The 14,324-nt window shown below is 38.8% G+C and overlaps 1 protein-coding gene across 2 annotated transcripts in view; it reads right to left on the bottom strand.

Annotated features, from left to right (window-relative positions):
• PSPC1 (paraspeckle component 1) overlaps positions 1 to 7,906 on the bottom strand; it is a 35,579-nt gene extending 27,673 nt beyond the window's left edge. For both annotated transcript variants that reach the window (XM_088522257.1, XM_088522258.1), the window contains exons 1-4: positions 7,413 to 7,906; positions 5,482 to 5,783; positions 2,921 to 3,016; positions 2,095 to 2,291 (exon numbers count right to left, since the gene is read on the bottom strand). In XM_088522257.1, the coding sequence (XP_088378383.1) occupies positions 2,095 to 2,291; positions 2,921 to 3,016; positions 5,482 to 5,783; positions 7,413 to 7,790 (973 nt within the window). In that variant the 5' untranslated portion in view covers positions 7,791 to 7,906. The remainder of the gene's footprint in view (positions 1 to 2,094; positions 2,292 to 2,920; positions 3,017 to 5,481; positions 5,784 to 7,412) is intronic.
• Positions 7,907 to 14,324: the final 6,418 nt, after the last annotated feature.

Genomic DNA, 14,324 nt, shown 5'->3' with positions numbered 1-14,324 from the left:
TCCAGGTACTCAGTTGAAACAAGAAAGATTTAGAAGAAGCTAATGTCTGAAACTAAGCACAAAAATTCAAATTATTCAGTACCAAAGTGAAATATCCTAAACAAAAATGAAAAGGGTGTGGGGGAAGGAATGGATCATTTCCACATTAGCAAGGAGCATGTTTCTTCACCCTTAATATCAGCACCAAAAACATCCATATTCTAAGAAATAATTTTCCACTATCACACCATCATATCAAAACAAGATTAGCAGATATTCAAAAAGGGAATTCTTGCAGTTGGAATTTTTTTTCCCTGTTGTCCCTAAAGGAAAACCCCAAATCCACAGGACATAGCTGTTGTCCCATCTTTTCCCGTTCAGACTTCCTATCTTAACAAAGCAGGTCAGAGTCTTCTCGTCTCAGTTTAAAACATGTATCACACGCAAAGATTTAGGAGAAAATAATCCTTTTACCTTCAACTGCTGAAGAAATTCCAATAAACTAGTCGTATTGATTGTGGTATGAATCATTTGAACAATCAAATATTAACAATTAGTTATGTCAGCAATGAACATAATCAAGTCATTTTAAAGCAGCTGATTAATTTTTAGTATTTGCTTTGTATTTCAGCAAAAGATCTTATATAAACATTAAGGTTTCTGACAAAAACCAAACATCCCCATTTAGAAAAGGGAAAATAATTTTTTTAAATAACAACTTGCATCTGCAGTAGATTTACATATTTCATTAAAATTAAAATATGTTGTATAAACTTTTTCAGTTAAAAAAAGAGTAAGACCCCAAAAATTTAAAACCAAAAATAAACAAAGTAACCTAGACATTTAGGTTCTTTGAAGCCTCCAGGCTAATCCAGCCAATATGGAGATTTTCAATATGCAAATCAGGCCATCAGAAAAAATAATAATAAAAAAAAAGGAAAAAAAAGAAGACAAATCAGCCACAGATCAAAGCTGCACTATCAACACATCCTTTCTTAAAAGCTAACCATTAAGTAAAGCAAAACTGTAATATGAAGTTTACATATTAGTTATCTGGATTTAAGGCTTGAAATGCATTCCCTACAATCACAAGAATTTCAAATTCCTTTCAAAATGACAAAGTATTCTTAATTCAACCTATCACACCAATTAGTACACTTAGTCTTATAATCTAACAAATTTTAACATATTACAAAATCTTTCAGTGTTTCATTTGTGCGAAAAGCCTTGACATCCCTTCATCCAATCAAAAGTCTTACAGTTCTTGAAGTCTTATGGGGTAACCAAAGAAGTAACTCAAAGGTTTTCAAGTGGAAAACGGTGTCAAAAGCAATAATTACAAGTCTACAGAGTTCTGGGGAGGAGGGTAAGGAGCAGATTCCTAGTTACTTGCCCTGCTACTTCATCTCCATCCAAGAAAAAAAACTTCACCCAGTCCCATTTTCAAAGGCAATGGCTGAAAAGCATTTGCCAGTGGGCTTGCTTGCCCCAAAGCTCGGAAGGGTAGGAGTGAGGTAGAAAACATGCCCATGGATGGATACAGAGTTTTGCAGTTTCATGGATGAACAAAACTAATGACAATATGCCCTTGAGCTATTTTTACACCTACCTGCATGTATGAGATTTTTCATTTGGATTTCAAAAGAGAAAGATCCTACAAAATAAGCTTCTGAAATCTTTGAGAGGTGTACAAAACGGTAATGAAAAGTGCCAGCCATTTTTTCATGGTTTCCTACACAGGGCCCACAAACACTACTTAGTCCAGTCTAGAACCATAATACAGCAGTAAAATTGAAAAACAAATTGTACTGATGAATGTGAAATCACCTTTCATTTTTTTCATCTATGCCACTCAAACTAGACAGATTTTTAAGTGAAGAAAATAAATCTGTGGAATCGCGTTTTCCTACAGTTTATTTTATAGGTATCTGTTTCTCAATCCATCTCTGCAAATAATCAAGTATGCTTAAGCTGAAATATTACTTCCCTTCTCTGTTCTATGCATTCAATTTAAAGTAGTCTAGCAAGACTACTAAGTTTACCAAACAGTTCAATATGCTATATGAAGAAAATCCGTGACAAAACAAACTTCAAACAACAGGTTCTCATTTTTACCTTGTCTCATCAGCATCAGCTGATGTTCATGTCTAGCTGCTTCCATTTCTGCCTCTAGTTTCTCTTTGGCTTCTCTAATGTTCCTGTCAACCTGCTCACGCTGTTGTTTTTCCATTTCATCAAGAGCCTTCCACCGTGAAGCATATTCAAACTCAAACGTTCCAGGCTGAGCAAAACGTGGAGGTTGTTCTCTTTCCCTAACAAAAATATTGCAGTTAAAAGGTACAGAATCATACACCTGGATCAATAAAAGTAGCAGGCAAAGAATTTCTAAGCAATCTTGATTGCAGTTCTGACTTCAAACCAAACTGCCAAATATTTAAATATTAATTTTCTCAAATTAATTAGGTATCCCCTTTTTCACTTCACAGTCAAGACTCTTTGTCATACCATACTCAGTAGAATTGTATCTGTAGCCAGGGAGCTACAGAGACTTGGATCCCATTAGCTTTACAAAAAATAAATAAATAAATAAAGGGGCTAGTCACCAGACACAAAATTGTGGGTATACAGATTAGACCACAAGATTAGATCTGCAAAATTAGACCACATACCCTTAACGCCCAAAAGTCCATTTTTATCTGACACTAAGCTCCATATGATTTCAGTGGATACCAGAAATGAAAATACTTCAGTAAACGCTAAACAAGTTTGAATTTTAGCACAATTAGGAAATCTTGATAAGGTCCTATAGTCATCTGACACAGGACAGCATTACAAATCAAATACTGTATCTGCTTTTACCCCACAGATTCAAAACTACTATATATTTCTTAAGTCAACCAAGTAAATCATCTTCTATAAAATAAAGCTATACCAAACTTACTTGTGATATTGTTGTGTTTTCTGCATTAACTTCTCTGGGAGTCCATCTTCATCATCAAATTGCTCCATTGGTTCTACAACAACAGGTCGAGGTGTTCTACAAGAGAATTTCAATTGAATAATTGATTCATAAATTAAGTACTTTGTAAAGTGTTTAATTAGTATTTACCTTAGTATTTTGAGGAAGTACTCCAGAAAAGTAACTACAAATATTATCTATAATCTATTTGTTTTATATTCAAAATAAGCTATTTGCCTAGCAAACACATTTTTCTTCCATTATATAGTTCTGTCTGATGTCAAATATAAGAATGTTTAAGAGTATATTAAAAAAACTCCAAGTCTTCTATAAACAATTACAAAAAACTTAGGAACTATTTTTTATTTTCATTGGTGAGGTAGTGTAGTTTGAACCACAATTATATTGAGAAGTGCCAAAGAAATCCAGAACAGACTAACGCTTACCATATTCATAGTCACATGGAATAGCGCATGTTACTTATTCTTAAAAATAATTCTACAAATAAAAACAGATCGCTAATTTAACACTAATACTCCAATGATTAGAAAAAAAAAATTCTAAGTTATTTTTAATCCATTCTGAGAACTATCATAGTCTCACAAATCCATTTTCCCAATTCACTTTGCAGAACACCTTCCTCCTTTTCTTGAAGCAGAGCAAGTATTGACCAAAAGCAAAATTATAGCATTCCACACCTTTACATCACTTTGCAAAACTTCTTCACAGGATTAAAAAAAAAAAGCCATCAATACATTTGAAGAACACTTGGACATTAAAGAACGTTTAAAAAAAAATGAAATCTGGAAACCCAGAGTTCATCTCAGCAGCTACTGCTCTTAAATAATCAGTATGACAACTTTAAAATCTGACATTTAAATACAGCTAAACTGGAGATTTAGTATGTTTACGATTAAAACAAGTCTCTCTCCAAATTAATGTTTCAAATGCATGGGTTTGATATATTTGGTCCATACATTAGAAGACTCTTAGAACTTAAGCTAAAAATGTAAAATATTGGATTCCAAAGCAAATTATCCAAGTAAATATTACACCAGCAGAATCACACTAATTATATTGAAAATGTTCATTACAGAACATGTCAGTCTCCTAAGGAAGACTGAGATCAGCAACTTATTCACCCAGGCCATGGTTAGACAGTCACTTCAAACCAACACAACCATGGAGTTAAACCAAGAAAACATGGCGTCCTCATTACATCTTAGCTTCTCCCACGCCACATCCCTCATGCCAACAATAACATTCACATAGTACTGGTGTTCACTGAACTAGATCTGTTGCCTGTTTTGGCTCACCATGCTGCCATTCAAATACTAATGCCAAGAAAATCTGGGGATAAGAGCAAATTGCTGGTACTTTTTGATATGAGGAGAGACTTATTCAGATTAAATTTACTATGCAGCCACTGATCCAGATAATCAGGATGCAGTTCAGTGACAGACCAGATTTAAGAGCTCATTGGCATCAGAAAGAAGAGCACCAGATCCTTTCCACAATGGCTATCTTGCGATCTTCTCCAGTTTAAAAAAAAAAAACAAACAAACTTTTTTTCTCCTGATGTTCATACTACCCGAGTTAGGTAGTATTGCTTGCACTTGCTGCAACAACGAGAAAATGAAACCAACAGAAACAGATGAACAGTTTTCTGTTGTTTCCCGAAGTTTAGGCAGTTTATACAACTATCCAACCCAGTTCTCAAGAGGGGGAAATATCAACAGCGCCATCAGGGCAGAAAGAGGAGTACCAGGACTTCCCCCAATGGGATGGCAGCAACTACTCAGAGCATCTTCAATCCTATGGGACCACAAATTTACTTTGCCAAGTGAGAAAAAGAACATTAAATGTGAAATATATTCTTGAATACCTATTATTTCACACAATCTTTAAGAAAGCATTTGGACATGTCAATATAAAAGTATAGTTCTTAAGACTGGTATCTCTTTAGCAAGAAATGAGATATAGATAAGTGCTGTAATGTGCAAGATTGTGTGCCCTAAAATTACAAAGTTTTTCAAAGATCTCTGCCATTGACTTCTACAGAATCTAAGTCTTCATTTTCAAAATACATAAATATGTCCTAGCAAGTCAAAAGCAGAACTTTGAGAACTTAGAGAAGCAAGCAAAAACACTCCTGAGTCCACAAAAATATCATTAATAACTCAGTGCACAGTCTCACACCAAGAGAGAGGGAGAGGAAGATAATTTGTTTTGCCCAATCTTATAAGGATAAATAGCACAATCAATGAAAAATTAAAAACAAAACAAAAAAGCCCTATTATGTAGAGAGAGAAAAGCTGACAAAAAATAATTTCACTGACAGGCTTCCACACAGTAATTACAATACTTACAGATAGTAAGTTAAAGTCACCAAAAATTAGGAGTATTATGAATATTCATCACCTTAATTCCTCATCTCATTGCTTCCATGAGATGCAAATAGAAGAAGTAGAGAACAATCACAAATGCTGCTTTTCTTCATGTTAACAAAATACACAAATTCAAATAAAAAACTATGAACTTACGTTGTAAGCAAGAATGCGCCATCACTGCATCTTTCTAGAGCTTTCCGTGCTGGAGGTTTTGCTGCAAATTCTACAAAACCTTTTCCTGTAGCTCTGCCACGATCATCTACTACAACAACAGCTCTTTCCACCGGGCCAAACTGAGAAAATGCTTGTTCCAACAGCTCGTTAGAAACCACAGGTGAAAGATTCTTCACAGTTAAGGCAGCTCCGTGTGTGGCAAATCGAATTCGAAGTGGTCTGCTCTTCAAAATAGTACCATCAAGTTCTGCTTTTGCTATTTCAGCCAGTGTCCTAGATTCCTTTTTCAAAATATAAAATATTTTTATGCACTATTTTCAAAAAAAAAAAAAAAAAAAAAACAAACAGCAATCCCTCTCCCCCAAGGAAAATATGTGCATGTGCGTGCATATTTTAACCTTGAGCACATTGAAGTTATTCAACAATATTTTTCAAAAATTTCTTTCCAGTGATTAAAAATAGACCCTTGTGTTTCTGTATGTTTACTCAAAGTGCCTTATGCACAAACGTTAATTGCACATTCATGAACTTACTTTTATGTATATTAGTTTCATGTGTTCTGCTTTGCAAAGCATTTTAAGTAGAGTTGAAAAGTGCATACCCTGCATCCTTATCTCTGTATATCAGGAAGAAGTGTTTTGAAACATTATACAAAAGCATCTAAGATTTCATTTTTTTAAATGAATGACTATTTTGGCATTATCACACATCAGTTCTGCTGGATGAACATTAATGGATATGTATTTCAAATTTTATCAACAAATAATTTACTCTTCTACACATGTACTTTCTCCACCCAGATCCTTGAGACAGTCTTCGTTAATGACTATCCTTGTTTTACTTCAGAGATTTTTCACTTAGCTTGATACCTGCAACTGTTTAGACTTAAAGAAAAAAATCTTTAGATCATAGCCATTTTGTCTGCAGTTCATCTGACTAGATAATTTGTCAAAGAATAATCCATTCTCTAAATATAATTGCCATTAAGAGAAGTTTAGATAAACGCAATACCCAATCTGTATTACACATGCATGTGAATAACACATGTAAATCTACTGCACTTTCTTAAAAAAAAAAAAAAAAAACCCTTTGAGACCAGGGGATTGTCAAGAGAAATCATACAGCAACATTTCTGAAATCATCACTAAAATGACAACTAAACAAAAAAGCTAAATAGGGTAGCATAGCAAAAATCCTAACTAGAGACACCCAAAGCATTGTAAGGCTTTTCCTGTAACAATATAAATCAATGCATTTTCAACATGGAAGCCATAGAAAGTAATCCTGCACATTAAATTGATAAACAGTTGCTTGCCTAAGCAGCAATATTTTAAAACAACATTATACCCCCTTTGCTCAAGGGCTTTTAAAATTTATCTGTTTTTTTCATACACTGCAATCTATATTGATAGTAAACCATACAGGGCTGAAATTTACTTCACTACAAAAGAAAGCTTCCATTTTTTAAGTACTGTTAGAGACTCCCAATTAAATGCGTTTAATGCAAAATTTCGTATTTTATTACGTGACAGTGTTACACCAAGGAGATTGTGCAAACACTTCTCCCACTTACTATCATTCATGCCAGAGCCACAGGAGCACCCGTGGTAGCAGCATGAAAACGGTAATTGACAGAGACACGCTGAAACCAGCGGAGATGCCGAGTAGTGAGGCAGAAGCCTAAAGGCCAGAAGCTTGGGAAGGCTGCTAAAAGGCAGGCGTGTTGCGTGGAGGCAAAAAGGGGAAGGAAGAGGAAGCCAAGAAAGCTGCATTAGTGGCAAAGGGAGGACAAGAATGCCGGGCAGACCCTGTCCTCTTAACTGATGTCAGCAGGGAAAGGAGGAGGCAGTGGGGGAGGCAGTGGAAGGAAGCATCTCCCACGTACAAAGGCAGCCCCCACGAGCCCTCACCAGGCGGATGAAGCCGAAGCCTCGGTCGCGGTTAATGAAGACCTCGCTGGGCTCCCCGTAGCGTTCGAAGAGGCGTTTGAAATCCTCTTCAGTGATGTCGGTAGGCAGGTTCCCCACGAAGAGCCGGCAGCGCTGCGTGTAGCTCTTCTCCCCCGGCTTGAGAAAGCTCTTAATGTCGATGGTGAACCCGACCTCCTGCTCTTCGTCGCCAGCTTCTTCTTTGACCGGCACTACCGCCATGGCTGCCGCCGCCGCCTCGCTCTCCGTCTCTAGGCCCCGCAATCCCTTCAGGCTGCCGCCACCACCCACCATGCCCAGCGGCGTCGCTGGGGAGCTATTCTCAATCCGCACTTGCTTCAAGTTCCTATTTGCTGCCATATTCAGGCCTCGCTCCCTTCCTTCTCGCCGCTTTTCTCGAGGGACGCAGAGCCACGCTCGGCAACCACCACCTCCAACCCGCAGCCAGTTCAAAATGGCGCCGCCGCCAACCTCGACGAGTTGTAACGTCCCGCAGCGAAGCCCCGCCCGCCAACGGCCGCGCTGCCAACGGCCGCTGCGCCTGCGCACTGGCCGCCCGCCCGGCCGCTTGGGGGCGGTGTGCGCATGCGCGGGGGCTCTGCCCCGGCTGTCGCTGCCCGGCGGCGCTGGGGGCTGGGGCGGCGCTGGGGCTGGGGCGGCGCTGAGGGCTGGGGCGGGCGGGCGTTTCCCGGCCCCGTCCTTCTCCCTGGGGATACGGGGACGCTGCACGAAAGGAGCTGTCGGGCTAGATGTGCGAGATGAATCTGAGTGGAAATGGGCCTCATGACGCCTGTTAGCAGACCAGTCAGGTATCAACCTGTTGCTTAGGGACTTCCTCGTCTCTTGGGAAATGCTCTATTTTTTTTCTGCCTGTTTTCCACCTGAGGTACAAGAAAGAATCTCAATCACCTTCCTCTATTTCTGTAAGCGTGTATCAGGATCTGGAGAAACCATGGGTTCCCCAAACAGTGTCTCTTTCTCAGACCACCTGTTCTGAAGTAGAGACTCCTAGGCATAAAGTAGTGAAATGAACAAAGATGTAAAGCTCTGAAAATCAGAAAATATTTATCCTTTAGAGAGGAAGGATAGTTACTCCAAGTAAAGGCAGGAAGTCAGGCTGTAGCAGAGATACAAGAGGGATACAGAAGAACAGGATGAAACTCCTATTACCTTGACTGTCCAAAAAACTGTAATTTGCAATGTATTGGTTGGTTCCAATAAAAAAGTAAGAGGAGTTGAGGGAATGTTAGAAATAGTGATGGGACTATGCACTATAGAAAGTGCACTACAGTAAGTGAGAAAAAAGGAGATGCATAGTATTATTGCCACTACTGTCTAAAAAAATTGCCAAGATTTTCAGACACAGTCTTCCAAATCATGTTAGTAATAAAATTTGCAAGTACTTAAATACAAAACAATAATTTTCTATGTATTGTAAGAAATGAACAGAATGGACAAAGGGGTGTGTAGAAATTCCGTAACATTTTTACATTTCTGTAGCTACAGCAACGTCTCAATAGCAAATGATTACTGACTGCTAGAAGAAACATTTCTCTTGGTTTTTCTTTTTTTTTTTTTAATAAAAACAAACTCTAGGAATTTGCTTGATAAAAGGCTTAATTAAAAAAGATCAAAAATTATCTCACACTAATAAAAATTCCAACTTTCAGAAACAATGAAATGATAAATAGATATCCAAAAACAGATAGTTATTTCATACAGGATGCTCATGCATCCTTAACTTGCCTTCATTAGTCGAGTCACAGTATAACACACGTACCTGCCTTCTGTTTTTAAGCTTTGCTGAAGTCCTACTGTCAAACGTTTTACAGGGCCATACTCAAGGAACCTGAATTATGCTATATTTAATCTCTCTCACCTTCATTTACACTGTATCATCTAACACTTGGCTATTGCTCCTTCATCATCACAATCATGGGCAGTTCATTTCCTACCTCGCTATACTTTACCACCGACATCAGATAATGAAAACGGTTTTGAAAAGCAGCAAGATGGACCCACAAAGATGATGTTCCAATGTTTTCTTTCTTCTTAAAACTTTAATTTAAATTGTTTTGACTTACTTATTCCACCTTATATCACAGAAGAGTTTTACCAAACTGTTCAAGCTACTGTACATTTAGTGCAGTTATGTTTAATAGTGTGAAAGCAGCTAAACTGCATGAAAGTCATGGGGAGCAATAGTTATGATCATATGGTAATTTGCTTTCACCCTGTAAAAAGGCCACAACAGACAACCCTAATTTTGTACTAACAAAGTTTTCTTTGCCATAGAATTTTAAGACATTAAAAGTTTTTCGGCTGTTTGCTTGGTATTCATAATATACTGACCATATACATACTACCAGACTCATTTTCTGAAGCAAGCATGGCCTTGGATTATGATTTGCAAGTGGATGTTTAAGTATTTGTTGAAGTATTAAATGGATGTTGAAGTATTTATTAACATCAGTAGCGTATTCTGCATATGCACTGTCTTTGGTATAATCACTATTTTCTTAAGGAAAGAGACATTTTAATGGAAGAAAACAGGAGCAGAATTATGAAAAGTACCAGTACTTTTCCTTTTGCCTACTACAGAAGAAGGTTGTGTTTGGTGTATGCTAAAGTGTGTTATCACTAACAGGGCACATGGGTAAACTTCCAAAATACACACCACACAGCATGGTGCCATACACAACAGTCAGAAACAAAATGACTGCTAGCTTTTGACTAACTATATCCCAGGATTACTCCCCTGCCAAATATCATCAAGTATTATGGTCCTGATGAAAATCAGGGGGGTGTCTGACAAAACAAATAAAAAAGTTGTGAGAGTAACTTTGTATTGCAAGCTTATAAATGCCACACACCTTGACCTGTGTAAAGACCCTGAACTATGTGTATTTACCACTGGAACACGCTTGAAATGATTGCTCAGATAACAGCAGCAATAGTAGCTCTCGGTTTCACTCCACAGTGCAGCTGTGTCAACACCAAAAAAAGCTTCTTTACAATGGCAAGGACCGTGCCTGAGATGATTAGCAGTTAACTAGCCACCCAACATACCTCTCCACTCCCTAATTTATTTTTTCTGCATCCTAGAGTCTGTAATGAGTCAAGATTAAGACTGGAACTTTTAACTCAAACTCTGGCATCATGATGGAATAAGCCAGGGAGTGTCAGAACTGTGATGAGCTAGATTAGGGCATGGACAGGGGATCCCGTTTGGACTTAGACGGTAGGAGAAAGCAGGAAACAAGGGAGAGCGTGGGGCTGGAGTTCTGCATTGAAGCAAAAAAAATGAAATATGGGGCCTACAAGAGGACAGTGACAGCCTGGAGTTGGGATGCTCCTCCGAAGGGATGGGGCTGTGCAGGGAACAGAGGCACCTCTCCGCTTTCAGATGGGCACGACCTGACACAGAGGTGGGCATCGCTGCTGCTCTTCATCTCTAGCCACCAAAGACAGCGTTTGCCTGAAATACGACTCATGGCAATATCTGGACAAATGTAGCTTAGTGCAGGACTTCAGAGTTTTGCCTACAAAGTTAAATTACTTAAGAATTAAAAAAATAAAAATAAAAAAGACTAGCTAACATGGCTGTGCCAGCAAACCTGCTGGTATAAACACAAGCGGTGTGTGGAAAAAGGATTGCTTCATGTCATCTGAAGTGATGTGTGCTCTATAAATACGCAAGTCTTTTCCATACTACCTCATCGTAATACCGCTTGGGGCATTAAGAGTGGTTACAATATAATGTCACTGAAGTGCCATCTGGTGACAAGTACTGGAATTATCATTAGAACCTTAAATTGAGTGAAAAGAAACATGGAAAAACTACACTACAATTATCTCTCTTCTGGTCCCACATGGATAGGATGACTTGGATTTTCTATTTTTAATCTAGGTGGGCAGACCTCTTTTCTCTGTTCTCCTCAGTATTAGCACAATTCATCAACGTGAATTTATTGTATTTATGTGGAGAAAAATATGCATGAATCACGTTTGTAAAACAATCTATAAACCCTAACCTTATACAGTTGCTAAACACCTATATACATGCCATATTAATAAATTTTTAAGTGAATGAAAAGCCATTTCTGACTTAGATATCTAAGTCAGCATTATTCTTTAAAATAACACTGGAGTCAAAGATGAAAGTGTGATTGTCAGACCGTCATACAGGCTTGGCAAATATTCCCTGTCTTTTCCAAATCTACTTTGCTCACTAATATAATCAATGTATACAACAAAATGCATTTCAAAAGTTTTTCAGCTTATATTCTTTGTCTAGTCTCTAAAAGAGCAGTAATTAACTGCTAACCAAACAGGAAAGTTAAGGCCTGGAGGAAGCATTCCCCAAGTATAATTCAGCTCTTAAATTGTTTTTGAACAGTCATTCAGTTTGTTATCAGCATTTGATACAGAAAAGGTTCCTGAGGGAAAGGCCCTAGGAGCAGCTTGTTTAAGTGACCAGGACAGACCTAAAAATAACTCTAAAGCCCGGAGCTTCCAAGCAAGAAGGAAAACACTATCCCACCCATCTCAGGCCATTTTCTGCAGAGCCGTTTAACACAAACCCAAGCAGTTGCAAATCACCCCAACTAAAATAGCCTGCAGGTGCCTGAGGCCTTCCCCTTTGCACTTCCCTTAGTGCATGTTTGTCTTTTCCTGACCCCAGCAAGAAAGCCTATCTCTTCCTCTGAAGGAAGGACACGTGACGTGGACAAATTTTAACCAGTTTCTGACACTTTAACCCTCAAAAGAGATGGTGAAAACTGCACTGCCAAATGACAGAGAACTGCCTGCTATTTTCGATCCCATATTTTGCACTGCACAGAGAATCCACCAGCCTGTCCGTGGCTATGGCCTCTACCGGACAGCAACTGACTGACTAACACCAAGGCCACGGGAACAGCAGAGTCACTACTGGAATCACTCAAAATTGAGCTATACCATTGATAAGACATTAGGTACTTAAAAATACATAAGTATCTTCTTCCATACTTGTGACAGCACTTAAAATTCATGAAGAATTTGTTTCTGAATTTTATGAGAAGGGAAGAGCAAAGGCACTGGGATGCAGCTCAGGAATATGCCACCAATCTTTGAGGATGAACCTTGCTAAGCAGGGCAGATCCTGCTGCAGGGTGGACACCTCTCCCCTGCTCCACAATCCGCTTTCCTTCGTTTGGCTGCAGGGAGCAGGGAAGTGCTGACCTGCCACATCTGGAGCACTGGTTCACGGAGTAGGAGAGGGCTGTGGCATTGCACCAAGAGAGGAAGTGACAGAGAGCCTTTGGTCCAAAAGACAATTTTGAGAGTATCACGTAAATGTGTGAAACATGCCAGGATACAGATAGCATCTAATGGTCACAAACTGAAATACCAAAAGTTCCACAGGAACTTAAGGAAAAACTTCTTAACAGTGATGGTGATGGAGCACTGGAACAGGTTGCTCAGAGAGGCTGTGGAGTCTCCTTCTCTGGAGGTCTTTCAAACCCTCTTGGACGCAGCCCTGTGCCACGTGCTCTAGGTGTCCCTGCGTGTGCAGGGGGGTTGGACTAGATGATCTCTAGAGGTCCCTTCCAACCTTAAGGAGTCTGTGATTCTAAAGCACCAAAGCTTCGTAAGATCAAGACATGCCTGGCAATTAGGGAGTTGATGTTGAGGTAAAATAGACCTCAATATAGCGTGGGCTATTTCGTTTTTGTGTGTGTGTTTGTTGTGTTCCTTTTAAAATCGGGGCATACAAATATTTCTTTGTGAACTGACTTGCTCCTCCACAGCTTCAATGAAGCTGGAAATGTTCTGTAAATCTGAACAGTTTTAAGAACCTGCTCACCATAATCCTGAAAAATATGACATTTCTCCGTGTTTTTAGTTTTTGCTTTCTAAGTCTAGAATTGCTGGATTTGTGTTTGGCAAAGGAAAAAATTTAAACTGAAACAGGAATATGTGGACTCATTTTTTGGCAGTTTATCTAGTACTTTTACCTAAAAGTCTTTGACTTTGCTCATATCTGTTGATCACTCTTACATCTGGACAAGAAACAGTATTTATAATCTTTCAGCATTTGTAGCAGGTCAAAATATTTTACCATCTTGAAATAGAGTAAAGATTCAAAAACTTCAAATTTTTACCTAAACTCTGAAATAATTATCAGATTAAATGAAACACTATGTTGACTTTTTTTAAAAAAAACTTACTTTAAATTTTATTTTGCTTACTTATTTTTAAGATAGATTGTGGTTTGTAGTATAGCACAGAAGATTTTAGAAACTGCCATAATACTGAAAAGCCAAAGCTCTCCTAGTTTACCCTGCTATCATTTTGACAGCTAGTTGCCAGATGTTTAAGAGCAAAGTGTTGCCTGGCCTAGGAGGTAGATACAGGATTAGTTTTGCTGTAACGAACTCATTTTAACAGCTGCTTCCATAGGCACGTGTGAACTGGATCAGGGAATTAATCCAGCCCAAAGCGAGTACTGCTAGCACGTAAATATAGTACATTTCATGCTAGTCTCAAAGGGCATTTGGTGGGGAGGCTTCATCTTCCCTGAAGGGAGGGAAGAAACATTCCCTAAAGAGCTGTTTCCTGCGATACCAGTATCAGGAGCTCGGTTGGATGCATCAGTGTGAGCATGACAAAGAGCCTGGCCCTAGAACAAGCCCCCTGAGGATGAAAACCAGCAGATCTTGCTCTGGGGGTTGAGAACTTCTCTCACCCGTTTCTCACGCCTGTCTTACCCATTTCCAAGTCTTTCTAGCTTTCTGATCATTGGGCAGCAAGGACCACATGCTAAAGGACAGAGCTTGGCATTAATCTGCTCCTGAAGGTGGGCTTGAGCTAGCATAGGAGGCTAAAATGCAGCAAATGAGGCATGGCACC

The sequence above is a fragment of the Tinamus guttatus genome, unplaced genomic scaffold, assembly GCF_059628265.1.
Source record: "Tinamus guttatus ecotype Peru unplaced genomic scaffold, ASM5962826v1 Tinamus_guttatus_pri_ptg000150l, whole genome shotgun sequence".
Lineage (NCBI taxonomy): Eukaryota > Metazoa > Chordata > Aves > Tinamiformes > Tinamidae > Tinamus > Tinamus guttatus.
The sequence above is the reverse complement of the archived record's forward strand: the minus strand, read 5'-3'. Positions and strand labels throughout refer to the sequence as shown.